Genomic DNA, 22,497 nt, shown 5'->3' on the forward strand with positions numbered 1-22,497 from the left:
GTGGTTGTGGCATTGAATGCCCGGTAAATTCGACGATAACGATTGACCGGATCGTGGACACGCGGTAATGAAGTGTTCCGCGCGCGCGCCGCGATTCTCTCTTTACTTCCGCGAAAAGATTTTCGTCCGGTCAGAAGAATCGATCAACGTTCTCGGCACGCGAGATCGTAAAATGCGTGTTATAAAAAAAATCGAAAAACTTAAAAGTCCACTGTTCTCGGTATGACCTTTTTTTTTATTGTGAATAGTATGTTGCTTCATTGTAAATAATCATAAGGCTGAGATTTAATATAGAAATCTTAACAACGATAACGACGATATCGGTGTGTCCATCCATCAACGAAAACGCTTACGGATAACTAAAAAATACACAAGGGTGGGGGTGGGGTGGAGAGCGGGGTGGCAAATAGTACGGGCACGCTTGCAAGAAAGATCTCACGGCCGAAAGAAACGAGAATAACGATCGACGAAACATCGAACGTCGAACGAAGAAATAATAATACTTGTTCCTCGAGGAGAATAAATCCTGTCGTCTCTTCCTTTCGTTTAACGATCGGACGCGGCTTGAAATAAAAAAAATCTTTCGGTGTCGTGCGTTTGTTGCAAGGGTGCAAGGGCAATTCGATCTTGGTCGAACGAACCGGTGTTTACAAAAGAAAAAAAAAAAAGAAAAAGAAAAAGAAAAAGAAAAAACTCGCCGACGAACGAACAGACGAACTAACGAACGAACGAACGGACGAGCGAACGTAAAAAAATATGCAGCTACTGTCGGAGCGAACAATAAATAATTCGGTTATACTCGACGCTTAACAACTAATATATACCGTGTGTCTTGGTAGTCTCGTGCTCGCCGAAACATTCCGAAAATGATCTCCGCTCGGTCGCCGATATATACTCGATTCGCGGGCGAAACGAAGGTTTCGCAAATTATCGCGCGAACGATTTCCAACCCCACGCGCGCGCGCGCACGCCTTTCGAAAGATTCGTAGCCGAGAAGTAGGTCAGTTAAAGAAGACCGAAAAGGCGGAAAGAAACAGAGGATCATCATGCATACGTACACGCCACATGCACACACGTCGTATTCGTCCATCGATAATACTGTTACAATGTCCCCTTCGCGAAACCTTGCGATTTTTCGATTTGCTACACCTTCGCGCCTGCCTGCGATTCCTGGCCGATCGAACGGCGCACGATCTCATTTTGTTTGTAACGCAGTTTTGTACCAAGCTTTCTGGTCTATGCTTCGTTTTTCTCGCGAAAGCAGACCACCGCGATCGCTCCGCCCTGTCCACGTGACCTTCCCCTCCTATCTCCGGTTCGTCCCGAATGAAATAAACCATACAGTGCTAGTAAATGCTAGCCGAGGACCATACACGCTAGTCGAAAAAACCCAACGAACCTTTGGAACGACCTTTGTCTTTTTCGTTCCACAGTGCGCAGAGACATCCGCGCCCACGTTTGAGAGATCAGACTCGGACAGAATTCGCGTTTCCTGTCGGATCTCGCGCTGGATAAATTCGACCAAGCAAGGATGGAGAAGGATCGACCGTACCACGACGCGAATAATATTTCCGAACGAATAATGCCCAGAGCTCTTCTCGATAAACTGGTTCCGTTGCTCGCGCGCGATCATCTATCCGGACAATTCCAAAAAAAACAAACAAAAAACAGAGTCTGCGTTCGTAAGAAGAGGAGAAAGAACTGTATTTTTCTACCCGGGACAAGTTATACTTCACGGAGTAGAACGTGTCTCGATCGATCTACAAATTACAGTTATACACGCACGCGGGCACACAATCGCACAATCAGAAGATCCGTCTATAAACTATCGCGCCCATCTCGTAAACGCTACTTCAGTTCTGTTCGGGGAAAAACGACGAAATTTTCCCGGAACCAGCTCGCTAGAAATTTAATCAATCGTTCGACTATTTTCGTGATTCCCTAACTTCCACTTTTGCTACGTGCCTATCATTCGTCCGGGGTTGTGGCTCTATCATTCGTCCGACCATGCATGCTCCCGTGATCGTCTTCACGAACTCTTACGAACTTATTCTATACACAGTGTTTTTTATTCTTCCACCTCCTGTCGGCCCGTGGCGACCGAAAGCAGAGCGCCATAGAAAAATAGACCGCTCTCTCGATCCTTAAAGCTCAGGGAAATATTCTCGTGTCCTCGCAAACTGTAGGGCACTCGCTTCTTCTTCGTCATCATCGTCTTCGTCTTCTTCTTCTTCTATTTCTTCTTCTTCTTCTTATCTTCTTTCGTCGCGTACCTTTCATTTGAATTGCATGTTCGCGTCGAATGATCGAGGAGCGTAGCTTTCAGTCGCCATTTGCCTTGAAAAGAGTACAAATCGACTTAGTCTTAATAGTAAACTTGTTTAATTAATTAATTAGTTGCTCGCTATCCGCACAGCCACGCTCGCCTAAAGGTTAAAAGGATTCTTCTTTGTCTTCGTCGCTTCTTCCGATTCCTTTTCCTGTTGTCGGAGACGATGTGCGGGATAGATTTAATATTCTATTAGACGCTTTCCACGGGGGATAACATTGAAAAACAAACAAACAAACAAACAAAAACGATATAAATAAACTGCGGAATTTCACGCGAATTCCCGTCGTCCTCTCGGATTTACATTTCATGGGAATCCGAACGTCGGAAGTATTTCATTCCGTCGACGAGGAGGAGATTTTTCTCTTAGCGGCGACGATAAAGTGAAAATACTATGAACTTTTTCTCGCTACGCGCCGTAAATGCACAAAGATCCGCAGTCTAGATATATAAACTTTGTTTCGTCTTCTTCTTCTTTCCAAACGAGACTTAGCCATGGATACACTTGAACATTTCGTTCCCTATTTTATACTAAAATTTTTTCCATACCGATAAACCGTCAGAGCGTTCTCTCTCTCTCTCTCTCTCTCTCTCTCTCTCAATCTCAATCTCTCTAATACCCTATTACGATGGAACATACAACCCTCCGCAACTAGATATTTTTGTCCCATTCTCGAGAAAAGTGTGGTCGGTAAAAAAGAAAAGTTGTATTAGCGAGTCGCTGGTACCGACGCGAGAACGTTTTGCGGAGGGTTTGAAAAGTAAACAAATGTTAGATCTACCCTACACTTCGTCCGTGTTTCACGCAATAAAAATACGAACACGTACAGGACACGTACATGCACGCATACAACACGCTTGTACACACGCATCCGCTCAGTCATTCTTGATCAGCGTTTCTCGTTTTAGCAACTATCCGTGATTCCGCGCATGAACCGTAATAGTTTCTTTCGTTCTCTCCCTTAACGGAAATTGTAAAGAATTTATAGGAGCCATTGTTTCGCATATATAGTTCTATGTATGTATATATATATATATATATATATAATTTATATATAGTCAACGATAAAAAAGAAACTCGTCTCGATCGAGCGTCGTTATCACGGTGACAAGTCAACGGTCTACCTCGCGGTTTTCCTATTTCACGGGGAAACCCGTGTTCCCGCCATTTCACGCTAAACACGCGAATATTATTATTCTCGTCCCCGAAATAGCGAATTTCAGAGTTCAAGTTTCTTCTTTCCGATCGAGTATCGCGATTCGCGATTCGCGGTGTATAGAACCTTCATCATCGCGAAACACCATACGAAAACCATTTTCTCGTTGTTTCTCTATTCATCTCCCTTCTTCTTCTTCTTCTTCTTTTTTTTTTTAACTATTTTATGCTTTTTTCTTTTGTTCTCTCGAGACGCATCCGCACGTGGTAACGAGAAAAAGAAAGAAAGAAAGGAAGAAAGAAGACGCGAAGGCGAAGCGAGAAATAATTTCGCTCTTGTTCCGACGAGGTTTCCGAATTTCGAAAAAAAAGAAAGAAAATGTCACGGTTACCACGTCCGAAAGGATCGACGATCATGCGTTTTCGTTCAAAATCTACAGGGCGATTCTAAATTATCGTCGTAACATTCTGAAACGGGGACCACCCGCAGAAGAACCGTCGGATTTCGAAACGAAACACATCGCGCAAACGTCAACCAAATCCGCGTTTTCGCGCTCTGAACTCCGATTTTAGGACGTTCTGAACCGCGAATCGGGAGCACAGAACGCAAATACGAATTCATCGACATTATAATTCAGAATCTACCCGCGAGCATTCTCGTATACGTTACACGCGCTGATCCACAAGTATCCATGGAAGCGCTTGAATTAGTCAATCGATTTCTTGCCATCGGATCCTCCTGCGTTTTAACAATCTTCAACGTTCCGATAGGAACTGGCGTCAAGCACGGGCAACGTCCGCGAATCTCGACGACGACGCGTTAATTATAAATTAGCCGAATACAATCTGTGTAACAGGACTTAACGCGTCGACGTCGATTCGCGAAGTCCGTGCGTGTAACACCGCTTTAATCTGCGCACGATGATCGTTGTCAACAGTTGGATCGGTACACGCGAAATATATCGTCTTCGCTGGCTCGAATTCCCTGTTGCAACGAAACGCAAACTGATACACGCGTACGCTCGCGACGAGAAACATCTCGCGCGCAACGATGCAACGATGCAACCGCTAAAAGGTCAACCGGTAATTCGACAAAATAGCTTTCACTTCGTTCATCGGCGATCATCGGATTCAATGACCGGCGCGTCGGAAAATAATTGACAGCATTTTCTCGATACCGAAATGATACGATCGCGTGGCAAGAAACGCATCGACGGAACACGGAGAAGAGAGGAAAAAAGAAGAAGTCGCGTAGACGCGAGGGTTGAATCGGAGCAAAGAAAACGTACAGGAGGATCGTTCCGGAGATTCGAATACGAAACAGAAATCGTCGAGGCGTAGAAACGAGCGATAACGAACGGGAAATCGGGGGGTTGGTGCGGACGTGGGCGGGGACGGGGTGCGTGAGGGATGTTTTAGAGATGTACAGGTGGGTGCGATGAGGATTAGAACGATCGAAGAAACTCGCGTCTCGTCTCGTTAGGCCCTTGTGCGCCCTCGCGCGGACATCGAGATGCCGTAACCCCGCTCCGTTCGGAGCGGCCGAACCGAAAAATTGCATCGATTACACGCTATCATCCGTAGGTTTCGCTGGATCGGCGATCCCGTTTTCGTAGCTGTCGCGGGATCGAGTCGTTCTCGATCGATAAAACGGGTCGAAACGGTGAATTGGAAAATCGTTGGAAAATCGTAGAAAAATTATGAACGATCGGTAGAAAAAGTTTGCCTGCCGCGCGCGCGCGAGGAAGGTCCGCGGTTCGGTCGCGAAAACGGGATCGATTATTTCGCGGATTACATTTCTTTTTTTTCTTTTTTTTTCGTCGATTATCCTTTTTTCGCAAGCTTTGTCCGTCCCTTCGGCATCGCAACGCTCGTCTTCTTTTCGATATTTTCGTTTCATCATTTTTTAGGTAGAACGTCGCTAAATAGGATTATATACACACAGTACAATTACGGATTAGCGTTTTTTCACATTTATCATACCAGATAGACAATAGAGTAATAACCTTGCTTGTAGTTCGCTCGTGTACTCGTCTATTCCCTACGTAATCTAACCGCTAAACGTTTAACTAAAAGTCTGCTTAATCGATACGCCTGCCCGTCTGTTTGTCAGCTTGTCCGCTTTTCTTTACCAAATTGTCGTCTTCGCGTCTCTGCAGTGTTTTGCCGACTCCGCGCGCGGCCAATCCTTCGCGCAAGTGCTCACCGATATTAACCGGTAAAATCGTCGACGTCTCGAGGGTGACCGCTTCGGGGAAGCTACCGCTGATACGCGACCGATAATTGTCCAGATAATTGTGGTCGACGCGATGGAAATTGCGTGGGCGGAGCCAAAGGAGTTATTCTCTCTGCGAGAAACGGGACCAGCAACAGCCGCGGATTTGGCTCTGTACTGGTCGGAAAGCTCGCGACGCGTCGGTGCGGCATCGGTGTTCGATGATGAGAGATTTCCGCGAGAAAGCTGTGATCGTTTATGGCACGAGAGCCTGCAAATTCGCCGAGGCCGAAAGATAGGCCTGGTTCTTGAATGTTGACGCCGCGGAGAGTAGCTTTATATTGCGATAGCGTGGTACCCGGATGGGTGTAGGGAACGTTCCGGTGTCTTGCCGCTTTCAAACTAATCCTAGATCATTTTTTGGGAGTCGACGAAGTCGACGAGAAAATGGAAGCGCTCACGGGTGAACCAATTGGTTGGTTGCGGCTACCTAAAATTGACAATTGCTACCGGCGCGCGCGCTCCATCGTGGATCGTTACACGCGAACCAAATGCGCACTTGCGAAAAGGAAAGATTTTGCACCGCGAATCGGCACTGTTACAGACCCGCTGGTCTGCCGGATCCTTCGAGTTACGTTGAAATTACCGCGAGCGCTTTCAAGCGTACAAGATTCGTTCAAACATTTCGCGCGTTTATAACGGTGCTGGAACGATCGACCGGGACCGCAGAGAGGCAAATTTTCGTGATCGATATCGCTGAGCAGCGTTCGCTGCGTTCGCGTTTCGTCGGAAACAAAGTGAACACTTAAAAACCTAAATAATACTTTGCTCAGAAGCACCGAAAGTCGTCGCGAAAGTCGTCGCGCTGGAGGCGACCAAAATTAGGATCCCCGAGTCGTTCTTGCACCGTATAAAAAATCACACCGAAGTTTTGTACATGCGCCACGAGTTTTGTACATCCGCGAACGAAGAGTACTCTGAGAAGCTGTTCCCAGCGATTTCAAGGTAACTCGGTGTTAACGCCGGGTGTTCGCGATCGGTCGTTCGTGTCGTCCGGTGAATGAGAAAGCGAACGGAAAATGAAAACAAACGAGTTACGATTCGAGTGACGCGATAGAGAGAAAGAGAGAAAAAGAGAAATAGAGTGATCGAAACGGATGGGAGAGCTCGTCCCCCGAAACCATTCACGGGATGGTTCACCGGCCGCGATCGGTTTCGAGAATCTTCTTCGATTCGATCGTTCTTCCCCTCGAAAGGCACGAAAAAATCCTGGACTCCACGCTCTTCGCTTTCCTTAATCTTAACACGCTCGTACCGCGGCTCTTTACGCGAATGTAGAGTTTTGTGTGCCGACTCGAGAGAACAAGTTCGTTCCCTCCGTCGGAGATCATCGGAGGTTCTACTCCTCCGGTGAAACAATAAGTCTTATTGAACTTTTCTCAGATACATTTCGAGGTACTACCGAGTTTCGAGAGAGCAAAAATGCCGTTCACGTGGAAAGTCTGCACAGTCTATCGGTGACGAACGTCCGCGCTCAACATGTTTACGAAACATTGTAGAAAGAGATTGTTCGAGGGAAAGTTGCTTCCGAATCGTGGCGTCGTCCTTCTCGCGGGTCAGCTCGACGATCGATTGGTCGAAAGGATCGATGCCAGACGGATATATCTGGACGTCGTGTTTTGTAAAAAAAAAAGAAAGAAACTTCACGGTAGAAAAAGTCGCTTCGAAAACGTGCCGACGTATCGCGTAGGGGACGAACGATCCTCGAGCAGCTGCCGATCCGTCCGGTGCACCGATCCGCCATCGCGGCGCTACATCTATCAAGGAACAAAAGTCTGGATACTCGATATTTGGCACAGATTCTTAACCCTCCGAAGCTATCGTGAAACACCACGCTGAGCGTTTCCCAAAGAAATATACGAGAGGAACCGTATCCGTGATACGATCTCGTGTTTGATCGATACCGATAGTCCGAATAAATGAAAAGTCATCGTTTTATATCAGTCATCGTGTTACACGTTCATCGATTATCTAAAATTTCCGTCATGGTAGCGCCGTCACGGGTCCTCGTGGAGCGACGTTGAATTTGATAACGGCGTGGATTTCTGTGTACGCGTGTGCGAGCATGTGTACATATTCGTCTAAACGATTTCCGAATTGTTCGCGTGTGCATCCCGAATGAGTGTCCGACGCGAAGCACGGGTGCACGTACGATACTCGACGATGCTTAGAGTGGCGCGATGTACGTGCAAAATAATGTTTTGCTTTCTATCTTTTTCCTTTTTCAATCAACGTCCCCTGTCACTCGATTGAATCGTCACGCTCGCGGTGATAATCCCGCGAATAAATCGAGAAAACAAAAAAACAGCATGTTACCGGTCAAAAGTGTGATTCCTTTCCTGAACGCGTCGTCAGTGTATAGATTCCATTTTCTCATTTTTAAATCCTCGTAATAACGTAAAAAAAAAAACAGAAAAAGAAAAAGAAAGGAACGTAGAAGAGTATGCACGTATATACGTACATGTATACCCGCGCATATAGTATACATATATGTGCATAGGACGCATACGTTTGTTATTCTATATATATATCTACATATACGTACACCCGGAGGATCGTATAGATGTACACTTCCGCTCAGTACTGTGGGATCGCTTACAATCGGCCCGCAGATTCCACGAACATCATGAAACATTCTGTTCGCAACACAGATAGATTTTTCTAACGCGTTCGGAACAATCGAATCCTGCAGCTTTCAGGAAATCGTTCATTTTTTACAATATTTCCGGAAAGGCCCCGCCGCGAGAACGCCGCACACCTTTGCAGGGGCAATTGGTTCTATCGCCTTCGAGTTCGATCGAATGCACGAAGTCCGCGGTGCAGTTGTTGATATTCACAGTGTACGAATGAAACTGAAAAGGTCTCGTGTCTTTTAGCATCTAGCGTTCGTAGCGTCGCAATTTTCTTCTCAAACCGAATGTACTAACTCTCTCGGGGTATGCAAGCCGCGCGAGTGCCCCATCTACATTAACCTGCCCGCGAAGAATCTTTGCTTTCGAGAAGAAAAGGGACCTTCGAGGGTCTCTCCTCCCTCTGTCCAGAAATTGCTACCAGTCAATCTGTCGAGGTTACTCGGTTCGGATATCATCCAGCGGTCTACCATCGAGGCGACGCCGTACTCCGGGGCTTGCCTTCTCGAGAACAAAGCTTCGCGGGCATCGACGCCTCGCCGCGATCGAAAACAGTAGTTTGTACATATACATAATAACTTAATTCCCTCGCGAAACAAGTGGAACGATTGATCCCATATTCTTCAGCGGCAGCGTATATACGTATATGTCGTGGGTATGTATGTGTATCTCGGTAGAGTACATCGTACGCGATCTTATCACCTACGGATATTATTAATATTAATATTATTATCGTTACGATAGCAAGTCCATTAAGTTCTAGAAAAATGAAAATTCTGCCTCGTAGCACACGAGGAGCAAAAACGCCCGCTTCGCTGTCTCGATTCGCGAAGGGAGGTAGAGGTGGAGGACGAGGAGGTTGGTTTGCTGGGAATCGGAGGGCCGAAGGTCGTGAGACAATTAAAACGGGGACCGGGACCGGGACCGGGACCGGGGCTGGGGCGGGAGCGGTGTCGAATAGGGCGGCAAAACGAACCTAGCGAGAGGTTTCGGTTTCGCGGGGAACGCGGGAAACGCGCCGGGTCCTCGGGACTGCTTCTCGCGAGAAGAGCCAAGACCTCGAAAACGAAGGTAGAGGGAAATATCGTGTCGATAGTATGTACAAAGAGCGGGGCGAGTGACTGGGAATTGGAGGACGTGTGTGTTAGGATGTTGTGGGCGGGGAAACGTTTCGACAACTCGGTGGCGAGGATCCTTTCGTCGAGGTTCGACTTGGTCCCACCTTCGTTTCGAGTCGCCGTTAAATAACCGCTGTTTTAGAGTCGGTCGATCCGCGTCGCGTCGCGTCGCGTCGCGAGGTTTCGCGCGAACAATCGCCAGAGCTGCGAACGACGACGGGTCTGTACGGGGTCCGCGCGGATCGAGTCGGTCGAAACAAAGGCGGACAACGGGCAGTAGGAACATACGAAAACACGCCGGCCAGACTCGTTTTGACGTGTTCGATCGGCTCGGCGCTAATCGGCGCTGATCGTCGCGGTCCGCGGACGCGAGGAGGCCTTGCCCGAGCGTCTTTTACGGTGGTGACGACCAGGGGGGTCGACGGAAAAATTGTTTCTCCGTGGTCTGTTCGACCGTTCGGGGGCACTGGTCGCTGCTGGTCGCCGCTGGACGCCTCGCGAGAAGAACCGTTCTTTCTCGAGCGTAGACGAACTTGCCACTTGCGGGAGGCGCGTTCAGTTTGCTGATCGGGACACGCCTCTCGATCACGAGTGTTTCACCACAATCACACCCGGTCTCTGCTGGGTCTGCTGCTGTTGCCTGTGGAACTGGAGGAACTCGGCCTGCAGCAGCCGCTGCTTCGCCGACGTCGAGGAGGCCGACGGCGAGGACGCCGACGTCTTGCCGGACGGGTTGTTCGCCGTCTGTTTGTTGGTCAACGCCAGCGGCACGTCTTGAACGCCGGCCGGCTCGTCGCTGAACAGGTGGTCGCCCTCCAGGTGACGTATCGCTTCTACGATCGTCTCCAGGTTCTGCCGCGACGTGTTCGCCAGATACAGCCTCGCCTGCGGCGTTCCGTCGTCCAGGGAGTTCGACGGCGAGGGCAGCCTGAAATCATGCGATTCGTTCCGCGCGTTAGTTTCTCCGGGACAAGGGACAAAAGGCAAGGGCAGAGGAGGACGAAACCTCTCGCCACGACACCGCTCTTTCGCTCGCTGGGTCTCCGGTGGTCCACCAGCGCGATCGAGCGCCCGCGCGCGCGCACGTACCTCTCTACTTCGACCTTGGGTTCCGCTTTGATCGCCGCCTCCAGAACGCTGGGTAACCGCTGGGGCTCCGTGGCGGGAGAAAACGGCCTGCTAGGGCTCGCGGTGATGTACTGCGGCGACGAGCCTTTGAAATCCCCCGAATACGTGACGCGACTCGCGGAGGAGAACGAGTCGGCGGTGGTCTGCTCCTCGATCGCGGCGAACCCTTGGCTCTGGGTGAACGCGACGATCTTCGGGCTACCGGGCTCCACGTCCTCTTCCTTGATGTCCTCGGGCACCATGTCGGCGGGCTGCGGCGACAGGGGCGGCGAACTCGGGTCCGGACTAGACGTCTCTACGGTCTGCGTCGACCCGACCGGCGGCAGGGACACCACGGACACCACCTGTAGAGCCGCGACGGCTTCCTCTGTCTCCTGGGCGATCACGTTGTCCGTGTGCTCGATCACCTGCGCGCGACAAACGGCACGGAATTATCATTAACCGCGATACGGATTAAAGAGGTTCGCCGTACGTTACACGTATCTCTAAAACAGAAGAGGGCAAGCACAAAAATGTACCTCGTGCGGCTGATAAGTGATCAGCTGACTGTCCCGGAATCTGTCCGGGTACAGTTGACTTTCTATGGCTCGCATCTGCTTCTCTAGGTGCAGCCTCGTGTGGCGCTCCCTTTCCAACTGTCGTCTCAGCTCCACCACCTCGCTGCTGTTCACCACGGAATGTCCCTCTGTGGTCACCGTTATTACCGACAACGGCTCCGGAGACATGCTGCCCAATCCTTCGTCGCCGCTCTCGCTGACGTGCATCGGCAAACTGACGACGACACCACCTGAAATCGGGAACTCGGTTATATGTACATGTATATATATCGTTATATTATGTATACGGCTGTCACGGTTAAACTACATACTATTTCGAGTCCGAAAAATTAGTAAATATTCTCTTCGGACGTTCTAAAGTGGAGGTGAGCAGCGTTTTTCTTAAAAATATCACTTTTACGTAATAAAAAAAATTCGGAAAGTTCACGCTTCGTGACTTGTTCGATACTTCGAACGCGGCCCGAGTCCGTTCCGACCTTCTGTCAAAGCCTCGTGCTGCGGACTCTCTCGTGGACTCTCTCTCTCTCTCTCTCTCTCTCTCTCTCTCTCTCTCTCTCTCGCACCGTCACCTCTCATTGGCCAGTGTTTTTCGTTAATAACTCGTAAACAAAGCTAAGTAACTAAGAATTAAGTACGAAAATTCTTGGATGACTTATCTTAATTTTAGGAATTTATATTACCGCCATCTTCGAAATTTTTGTTAAAATCTAAAATTTCCAAGCTATTATGCCGGCGTCAAACAAAAGAATCGTATCTAAGATCTGCGGACGGCATAGTATTAAGTGCCGGTCACCGGTGACCCCCGTGGCATTCAACGTGTTAAGGGTTAAAACAAGAGAATCGTAACACTCATCGTACTGCGGAAATAACAGTGACAGCGTGTAACATGATATAGAACTATAAAATTTACACTGTTTTATGGAATTACAGGAAATTTATTTAAAATTTATTTATATAACTTGTAAGGTATATGCTGCTAATTTTTTTTCCCGGAATTCGGTAATGTTAATTTTCTAAGCGGCGCGCGTGGCCTGACGGGGACTTCCTTAACCGTTTGCGTGCCACGAGCCACTTTTGCGCTCTTCAGATTTTGTGTCGAGAAAAGCCAGGCCATTTGGCCGAAACAGACGACTTACGGCCCACCCGAAATTTGACGAAACGTGCTCGGTCTTTCAGACGCATGTATACGTCGCGCGTCGCATCGCTGTCGGTAATCCAATTTGCGTTTTGTTGTTACCTATTCTAAATTAATAGTACATATATTTTCATTCGTAACGTTTTATTTTATGTTTTACGGCTTTTTTCGTCACATAATCGAAGGAGCGCTATTACGCTCTTCGGCTTTTTTCGACACATAATCGAAGGAGCGCTATTGCGCTCTTCGGCGCTTCTCGATCCTGTTTGTTCAGAACCATCTGGTACGCAAACGGTTAAAAAATCCGCGTGGCGCTCGACGTGTTAAAACCTAAAAATTTCCAAGCTATTATACCGGCGTCGAACAAACGAATCATATCTAAGATCTGCGGACGGCAGCATAGTGTTAATTTACAAGCCGAAGGAGAATTTTGAAAGCCCTCGCCTCGCGGTTAAACGGCCTGAAAATTGAAGGACGAGTCGCGAGAGAGAACGCGAACCGGCGTGTCTCCGATTCTATCGATCGAACTTTTTTTCCCTCTCGCGGAGAACGGAAACGAACGGAATATCCGGCGGGCAGGATGCTCGGTCCCCAAGAATGTAATTACTCCCGCGAAAATGACGAACGATTCTTCGATATTAATCTTCGCGCGCCGCTTACGGTCGGCAAATTAAAAAATTCCTCGATGACTCGGCTAGGCGAGCTGCTCGCGCCGATCGTCGCACCAGAATTTTCGTTTCGTCGCGTGTCGCTTCGTCGAATGATAATAATCCCGGCTAGAAAAAAGATGTTAAATTCGTCGAACCACGAGGAACGCGCGATCACGGAAATGATTTAACCTTTTAGGTACGGCTGAATTCTGCGCGAGGCTATTTCTCTGGACGGCAGAGTCTGATATGTATTGTACAAAGTACAGATATTGTTAAGATACACTTATATTGTTTACAGTTATATTGTTAACAGTTATATTGTTAACAGTTATATTGTTAACAGTTATATTGTTAACAGTTATATTGTTAACAGTTATATTGTTAACAGTTATATTGTTAACAGTTATATTGTTAACAGTTATATTGTTAACAGTTATATTGTTAACAGTTATATTGTTAACAGTTATATTGTTAACAGTTATATTGTTAACAGTTATATTGTTAACAGTTATATTGTTAACAGTTATATTGTTAACAGTTATATTGTTAACAGTTATATTGTTAACAGTTATATTGTTAACAGTTATATTGTTAACAGTTATATTGTTAACAGTTATATTCTTAACAGTTATATTGTTAACAGTTATATTCTTAACAGTTATATTCTTAACAGTTATATTCTTAACAGTTATATTCTTAACAGTTATATTGTTAAAAGTTATATTCTTAACAGTTATATTGTTAACAGTTATATTCTTAACAGTTATATTGTTAACAGTCATATTGTTAAGATAAGTCTGTATATTGTAAATCGATGCGAAGACAAAAGAAGTGTGAAACAATGCATATGAAGACGATTATTTGATTCAAACGATGACCGAGTGAGCTACTAGAGCAAGCCACTATAGTGGCGCGTCGTTCAGAGAGATGACATTCGCGGAAGCCGCTATAGTGGCGCGTCGTGCCTAAAAGGTTAAACGATAATAATCCCGACTAGAAAAAAAAGAATGTTAAATTCGTCGAACCACGAGGAACGCGCGATCACGGAAATGATTTAAAACGCGGAACACTCACCTTGATTATCCGGCTTGCGTTTCTTTATCGGAACATCTCCACCCTCGTGCTGATTCACCAATCGTTTCAATTGGCAATTCTGCGACAGCAGTTGAGTCTTCTCCTGCTCCAACTGGTATATGTATTCCGCGGTCTGCTGGAGTATCGCAGCCTGAAACGATAAAGCACGGCGCCGTTGAACGATCTTCGTCGTCTAAAGTGCAATCGGCGTTCCGCGATTCGGCGGTGAACGCGTGGCACAATGATGAACAAGTTGCGCTAATAAAATGTTTCGTTTCGTTCGTTCGTTCATCGAACAGGGTATGAATATGTGCATTTCATTGATATTCATAAGCCGCCTTCGAAGATTAATTCCGCGCATGCAGCTCGCTTCCTTAATTACATTGCGAGGCATCGCGATTCGATGTAAATCGCGAAGATGATTCAATCAATTTTCATTTTATTCGATTTTCGTGCCGCAAAAAGCCAGGCGGACGAAACGAATTCTTGATTAATAATCCTCGCCCCGTCGCGTCTTGAAATTCGAGGGAGAATTCGTGTCGCGTTCGAAGGGAAACGGCGGAAGGGGAGCAATGGCGGCGGCGCGTGGGTGCGTTACTCGCGAGAGCCCCGTCGGAGGCTTCCCTCCCGAAACTCGAAGACGCTTCCTGTTTACACGCCGCGCGACCCTGAAGGGTTTTACTTCGGTCTGGCCCGAGTCGATAACATCCGGAGAGAGAGAGAGAGAGAGAGCGAGAGAGAGAGAGAGCGAGAGAGAGAGAGAGCGAGAGAGAGAGAGAGAGAAAGAGAGAGAGAGAGAGAGCGAGAGAGAGAGAGAGCGAGAGAGAGAGAGAGCGAGAGAGAGAGAGAGAGAGAGAGAGAGAGAGAGAGAGCCGACTATCGCGTGTCCCGTGTCCCGTATCTCGTGTCTCGTTTCTCGGGTCTCGCGTCGCGCGTAGAACGTACTACGGCGTAGTAAAACGGGAACCGGTGGAGGAACCGGTGAAAACAAAAGGGCCAATTGATACCGAGTCGAAGGTAACGGGCTCCGGCCGTACGTTTTGCACCTGCCGACAGGTGGCCGACGAACAGATGCCTCTACCGATGATCGAGCTTCAGCCTCCCCAGTGTCTTCGCCGCTTCCTGCGAACGCGGTGGGAAATGACCACGATGGAAATAAACTCGTCGGCCTTACGGGCGCCTATTCCGAATATTCCCGCGTATTTCGGGCCCAGAGAATTTTCGGGAGCCCGAAATTCTAGCAGCAGATCGAGAGTGTTTGTATTGGGTTGGCAACTAAGTAATCGCCGATTTGTTCAATGAAATAAAAAATTTTTTTTTACTTGGAACGAAGTTTAATCTGTAATGTATTTTCCATTTTGTTCGATGACCTTTCGCCGTCTCTCTGACAACTTGAAAATTCCACGCTCGTAGAAAGTCTGATCCTTTTCGGACAAAAACTGAGTTAAGCGAGATTTTACAGCGTCATCGTCGTTAAAAGTTTTACCACGAAGGGAGTTGTCCAGGGATCGAAATAAGTGGTGATCCGATGGCGCGAGATCAGGGCTATATGGTGGGTGTAACATCAATTCCCAACCAATATCCATCAATTTTTGCCGAGTGGACAAAGACGTGTGCGGCCTAGCATTGTCCTGCTGGAAAATGACACCTTTACGATTGACCAATTCTGGTCGCTTTTCCTTGACCGCTGCATTCAATTTGTCCAGTTGCTAACATTCACGGATAATAAAAAATAACATAATAATAATAATAATAATAATTTTATAATATAACATATACGGATATCGTAAAAATGAGAGTGAGAGACATCTATAACAGAAATCGGCAATTATTTAGTTGCCAACCCAATATATTATCAAAACCTCCTCGTTGAGACTGAGGCTACTCCTTTTATTGGTTTCAATATTAACACTATGCCGTCCGGTGGCACCACGCTGGTGCCATGCAAAAACTATCTATTGTATGCCGGTGGTACCACTTTGGTGCCATTTTAGAAAACTGAAATAACATTTGAACTATATTTCTTGGGTGATAAAAAAGTCAGCAAGCTAACTATAGCATTGTGGTCGCTTTTCCTTGACCGTTGCATTCAATTTGTCCCGTTGCTAACGTTCACGGATAATAAAAAATAACATAATAATAATACTAATAATTTTATAATACAACATTTACGGATATCATAAAAATGGGAGTGAGAGACATCTATAACTGAAATCGGCAATTACTTAGTTGTCAACCCAATAGTTACGTTTACATTTGGCCCGACCGCGTCACGGCTCTCGTTTCTGGCCGGATTATCTGGCCACGTGTCTCAGACGTGTTTGTAGAGCAAAGGGTTAAGTCGCGAGGACACAAAACTGCGATTAAAAATATTTACGACCGCCTTCGTATATATTTTGTAATTCCAGAACAGGAAGCGAACACGATTTTCTCGCGCATATTTCCCACGGATTAACGAAAACACGGGAAAAGTACAATACTTAATTAATTGTAAGTCACGATGTCGAAGAACAATACGATGATTCGTGAATATGGACTCGATACCGCCGATATATAAATTCGCGCGGATTCAACGATCTCGAAGTTCTGTCCTTATAATTCGTCGGATATCGGCCGGAATCGTTGCCGGTCGCGCGTTCCATACTTTTAATCGAAACCGTATAACAATCGAGTTCCGCGTTCTTTATGTACCGTTGAATACCGGCCGACAAATCGTTTCGCGAAAATGGACACGGAAACGAACCACGAGAAGGTCCATCGAAAGGACAACGAGAACGAAGACGTCCCGTACGAGGTCGAGGAAGTTGTGGAAAGACCAGGACACGGCACCGATCTGAACTACAAACATTCGGTGATGTGGCCGAACGCTGTGTTCCACGTTCTGATCCAGATAGGATGGTTGATCAGCATCCACACCGCGTTCGTCCATGCCAAATGGGCAACCATAATGTGGGGTGAGTGCCGCCGCCCTGTGCGCAGCGGTAGCGCCCTCGAGAACGGATTCGATCATTTGAAAATTCAATTTTCCAGCGATTTTTTGGATCACTTTCCAAATCATAGGAGTAGGATTAGGCGCGCATCGGTATTTCACCCACAAGTCTTACAAAGCGACGCCTCTTATGAGACTGATCCTCGTTTTGGGCCAGACTGCGACCGGTCAGGTAAACGCGCGCTGTTCGAATGCCATTAACCCTTTCGGTACGAGCGCCGGATATATCCGTCATCCATCTGGTCAACTGTGTGGCCGAGCGCCAGACACACAGGGTGTCCCAAAATGATGGTATTTCCGGGGAATGAGGGATTCCCGAGATCATTTGAAGCAACTTTTTCCTTAGCGAAAATATTCTACGAGGCTTCGTTCACGAGCTATCGACGAAAAACAGTGACCAATGAGAGGCGAGCTCGATCGGCGCGAGGCGGCCGAGCCGACGAGCGCGCGAAGCCCAGATCCGCTGATTGGCTCGGCTGCCTTGCGCCAACCGAGCTCGTCTTTGATTGGTCAGTGTTTTTCGTTAATAACTCGTGAACGAAGCATCGTAGAACATTTTCGCTGAGGAAAAAGTTGCTACAAATGACCCCAGGAACCCCTCATTCCCCGGAAATACCATAATTTTGGGACACCCTGTACACCGGCATCCATCCGATGACCGGTATGGACAAGTGCCGCATACATCTGACATTCATGCGAGCCATATTTCTGACATATTAGAAATTATTCTAATAAAGTCTTCTCTTACAAGGATTCCAATAAAAAATTGGAGGTTAAATTTTTGTTCGAAACTTGTTCATAAATTTTAACCCTTTGCACTCGAAGCCATTTTAACTGTAAGTTTAAATTAATTTTTTTCTGACTCACGGTATTTCCATTTTATATGACAAAGTGCATTTTATGCGTATGAAATTTATAGTCTTGCGACTCGTACAACAGTTAGACTTTCAACAATTTTCTTACGTCTAGACTTTTATAATATAAAAATTATCTTCGAACGTGATATAACAATTTTAATGGTGCCTCAGAGTCACCACTCGAGTGCAAAGGGTTAACATATTATAGGCGCCCTGTACAGAATGTTTACAGGAAACAAAAGATTGAGAAACGGATTAAGCACAGTTACTACTTAACACTCGAGAAAATCTTCGTACAAAAGTGGACCGACCCTGTCAGTCCATGTGCGCATTTTCGGCGCGGCACCTCGTACAGTGGGGGTGTCACGGCTGACAGCGCGCTCGTACCGAAAGGGTTAAAGAGCGCCGCGAAAACGTTTCCCCAGAATTCAAGGCGATCGAAAGGTATCGTGTACTAATTTTAGAACAGCGCGTTCACGTGGGTGAAAGACCACACCCTGCACCACAAGTACAGCGACACGGACCTGGACCCCCATAACTCGAACAGAGGATTCTTCTTCGCTCACATGGGCTGGATGATGATGAAGAAACACCCCCTGCTGCGGAAGAAGGAACGCGAGATGGACTGGTCCGAGATGAAGAAGGACAAGCTCTTAATGTTCCAGCACAAGTGAATACCAATTTATACGTGCACGAATTTATGTGCGAATTTATCGCGGGGGAAAAAAGCTCGAACCGATCCTCCCGCGAACACGTTTTATACCCGAAAGAAACATTTCGATGCGTTCCGTTCTTTTTTCTTTTCCTTTTTTCAGGTACTTCCTGCCTGTTTACTTCGTGATCGGGATGGCATTGCCCATCTGGGTGCCGATGTACTTTTGGGATGAAACGTTCTGGAACTCTTTCTTCGTGGCTTACATACTCCCCTACGTCACTCTCTTGCACGCGACGTGGAGCATCAATTCGTTCGCGCATTGGGAGGGTAGCAAGCCCTACGACAAGTAAATAAAGTAGTTCGATGCTAGTTGCTAAGCTCTACGTTCCGGAATGGTTGCTATCGAATCACCGTCAATGGTCGTTTCGTTGACAATACCGATTAACCGGCGCGATGAAATCACCGACGATGTTTTCGTTCTCGTCGACGCTCCTTCCACCGCGACATTGACTTTCAGTTTACCTGCCGTTTCTGATCATTCGGTACGATTTTCAGGCAAACATAGATGCGAAACGAGCGTAGACGTAAACATTGTTGGCGCTTTTCACCGCCGACGGTTAACCTTTTAGACACGACGCGTCACTATAGTGGCTTCCGGGGATGTCATCTCTCAGAACGACACGCCACTATAGTGGCTTTCGCGGATGTCATCTCTCTGGACGACGCGCCACTATAGTGGCTTGCTCTAGTAGCTCACTCGTTCATCGTTTGAACCAAATAATCGTTTTCATATGCATTGTTTCACACTTCTTTTGTCTTCGCATCGATTTACAACAGTCTACAGGGTGTCCCAAAAATGTCTCGCAATCCGAAAGTGGCGGGTTCCTCGGGTCATTCGAAGCAACTTCTTCCTTTACAAAAATGTTCTCCGAGGCACCGTTAACGAGTTATTAACGAAAAACAGTGACCAATAAGAATCGAGTACGGCTGACGCGAGGCGGCCCAGCCAACCAGCGCGCGAAGCCCAGTTCCGCTCATTGGCTCGATCGCCTCGCGCCAGCCGAGATCGCCTCTCATTGGTCACTGTTTTTCGTTAATAACTCGTTAACGGTGCCTCGGAGAACATTTTTGTAAAGGAAAAAGTTGCTTCGAATGGTCTGAGGAACCCGCCACTTTCGGATTGCGAGACATTTTTGGGACACTCTGTATATACAGTATCAGACTCTGTACAGTACATATCAGACTCTGCCGTCCAGAGAAATAGCCTCGCGCAGAATTCAGCCGTACCTAAAAGGTTAATTGACAACGTCGGCGAAATAGTTGTCGGTGAAACGGTGCCGCGATCGAAGGCGATTCGATGCAAAGATTAGTCCGGGAAGAGATCCGGCGAGGAAAACCGGGCTACGAAACCGGCCCACATTCTCCGTTCGATTGTTTCAGGAGGGTTCAAGCGGCGGAATCGAGGGTGGCTAATTTGCTCACGCTCGGCGACGGATTTCACAATTATCATCACGCCTTCCCGTGGGACTACCGAATGACCGACACACCGTACAGCATCTCCGCGAAAATCCTCGAATTGTTCGCGTACCTGGGCCTCGCCTACGATCTCAAAATCGCGACACCGAAGACCGTCGATGGCCATCAGAAGAGACACGGGGACGGGTCATTCGTGGACGTAGTCAACACGTTCAACGCGAAAACGAAGGACGAGTCGCGCATCAAGTGACAAACGAGACTTTGATCCGAGCTGGACGCGACGTTGTCGAGAACTCGATGATCGACCGACATCGTTTTGTTCATCAATCTTGTATTCGCAGCGGGGAATTGTAATCGGGGGAGGGTGGCAATAAAGTAGACCCATGCCTTTTGACTCGTACAATTACGAAGACTCGCTTAAAAATACAAATCTTTGTACATAGTATGTTTGTAAGTGAAGCGATCGAAGGTGGTCGTACTTCGTGTCCGGCAATTATTCGATTGTTCATTCTGTAAACCATCGCGCAACATATCGATCTCAAAATTGTATAAATAAAACAATTTATTATGTTATATCAGCACACCAGCGGAAATCCCAAATTTCGGGTTGCTGTGGCCTTCGAATTGCCTTCGAATAGTGGCAAGTGGTCTTCGAATAATGGCAAGTGGTCTTCGAATTGCCTTCGAATTGCCTTCGAATAGTGGCAAGTGGCCTTCGAATTGCCTTCGAATAGTGGCAAGTGGCCTTTGAATTGCCTTCGAATAGTGGCATGTGGCCTTTGAATTGCCTTCGAATAGTGGCATGTGGCCTTCGAATTGCTTTCGAATAGTGGCAAAAATAAAAAATAATAAAAAAAGTTAAGTTATCGTTTTTATTCTAGCATTGTTATATCTAGCATTAGCGAGTAATCCTTAACACGTTAAGATCGGAGCCAATATTGTTGAGCTTTCCGTCGAGGCGGCAAGCCAGCATTATTTTTTAACCTTGGTACTGTCGCATGCCGGTCTCATGCGCCAATGCCGTTCAAACGATAGGTTCGCTGCCAATTCCTTGGAACTAACGCCACCCAGACGAAAAGTACACTGTCAGCCCCAGGAGCTTTAACTAATCTTCAGCCCCGCGCTTAATGAGTTAAAAGTCTAAAAGAGCGAAAGTCTTAAGAGTCTAAAACTATCGTTGAAGCATATTATACAATCATGTCTTTTACCAACACATTTATAAGCGATAATATTTCCTTTATGATCATTTTTCCTTTCTTCTGCCCTAACGTGTTACCGTCTTTTCGTATCAAAGAGTTTCTCCCGCGAATAAACGAATAAATATATCAAGCATTCGGCGTAAACGTAACTTATGACTAGGCTCTGGATTTTTATGCATTTACACGTCAAATACAGCGTGGTCAAAACTTTAGAAGAATTTAAGGAAACCATCGTATTCTCTACAATTATATCAAATTAATGAAAGAAGAAACGAATCTTTGTTCGATATCTACTTGTTGCAATTAGCGAGGCTAGTTTCCGTCTTGCAGAAAGATCCGCAGTCTACTTACGACGTTCTTTTCGACCGTGTAACGATACTCGATGCGAACAGTTGCCTTTTCATCGAGCGCTCGCCGTCCGCGTCGTCGCGACGTCGAGGGGTTAACGGTCTCGCCCCAACGGTGATACCCGTGCAACTTACACTCGAGAGTAGAATGCACCGGTAAACGCTCTTTCCACGGCTGTTGGTCTTGGCTAAATACCCCTTTTATTCTCGAGAGTCTAATTCGTAGGAGCTCGTTGGGACACGAGCGTGTATCATCCGCACCGTTCGTTGTCGATAGAATTTTGCGGCTGTTCTACCGCTGTATTCGGACAACGCTCGAAACCTCGTTCGAGATTTCGCGTTGTACGAGGTGTACCGATTTTTCGGTATTATATTTATATAATATTATTATATTTATTTAATAAATTATATTATATTTATATAATATTTATATCATATTATATTTATATTATATATAATATTATATTATTATATAATATTATATGTTATATTATTATATTACTATATTTATTATATTTATATAGTATACTAATATATTTATATTTATATAGGCTGTCTCACAAAAATGTCTCGCAATCCGAAAGTAGGGGATTCCCGAAGTCATTTGAAGCAACTTTTTCCTTAGCGAAAATGCAATCCGCGGCTTCGTTTACGAGTTATTAACAAAAAACAGTGGCCAATCAGAGGCCAGATCATTTGGCGCGAGACGGCGGCCGGGCCAACGAGCGTAACTGGGCTCTGTGCACTCGTTGGCTGGGCCGCCGCGCGCCAGCCGAGCTCGCCTCTTATTGGTCACTGCTTTTCGTTAATAACTCGTAGACGAAGCCTCGGAGAAAATTTTCGCAAAGGAAAAAGTTGCTTCAAATGACCTGAGGAACCTCCCATTTCCGGACTGCGAGACATTTTCGGGACACCCTGTACA

General features: G+C 46.7%; 2 protein-coding genes across 3 annotated transcripts in view; one reads left to right on the forward strand and one right to left on the reverse strand.

The window, feature by feature from the left end:
- Window positions 1-214: 214 nt before the first annotated feature.
- crp (transcription factor cropped) overlaps window positions 215-22,497 on the reverse strand; it is a 216,983-nt gene continuing 194,700 nt past the window's right edge. For both annotated transcript variants that reach the window (XM_076522972.1, XM_076522973.1), the window contains exons 3-6: window positions 14,053-14,203; window positions 11,155-11,423; window positions 10,598-11,043; window positions 215-10,436 (exon numbers count right to left, since the gene is read on the reverse strand). In XM_076522972.1, the coding sequence (XP_076379087.1) occupies window positions 10,094-10,436; window positions 10,598-11,043; window positions 11,155-11,423; window positions 14,053-14,203 (1,209 nt within the window). In that variant the 3' untranslated portion in view covers window positions 215-10,093. The remainder of the gene's footprint in view (window positions 10,437-10,597; window positions 11,044-11,154; window positions 11,424-14,052; window positions 14,204-22,497) is intronic.
- LOC117228158 (acyl-CoA Delta(11) desaturase) lies at window positions 16,632-20,602 on the forward strand. Its single transcript, XM_033483879.2, has 5 exons — window positions 16,632-17,006; window positions 17,083-17,213; window positions 18,363-18,568; window positions 18,714-18,899; window positions 19,994-20,602. Exons 1-5 carry the CDS (start codon window positions 16,778-16,780, stop codon window positions 20,277-20,279), a joined length of 1,038 nt encoding a protein of 345 aa, XP_033339770.2. The 5' UTR covers window positions 16,632-16,777; the 3' UTR covers window positions 20,280-20,602.

The sequence above is a fragment of the Megalopta genalis genome, chromosome 6 (genome assembly GCF_051020955.1).
Source record: "Megalopta genalis isolate 19385.01 chromosome 6, iyMegGena1_principal, whole genome shotgun sequence".
Classification (NCBI taxonomy): domain Eukaryota; kingdom Metazoa; phylum Arthropoda; class Insecta; order Hymenoptera; family Halictidae; genus Megalopta; species Megalopta genalis.

Coding starts and splice junctions, on each gene's coding strand:
- LOC117228158 (XM_033483879.2), top strand. CDS start 16,778: ATGGACACGGAAACGAACCACGAGAAGGTCCATCGAAAGGACAACGAG. Junction 17,214..18,362: donor GCCAGACTGCGACCGGTCAG/GTAAACGCGCGC, acceptor TACTAATTTTAG/AACAGCGCGTTCACGTGGGT. Junction 18,900..19,993: donor GGTAGCAAGCCCTACGACAA/GTAAATAAAGTA, acceptor CGATTGTTTCAG/GAGGGTTCAAGCGGCGGAAT.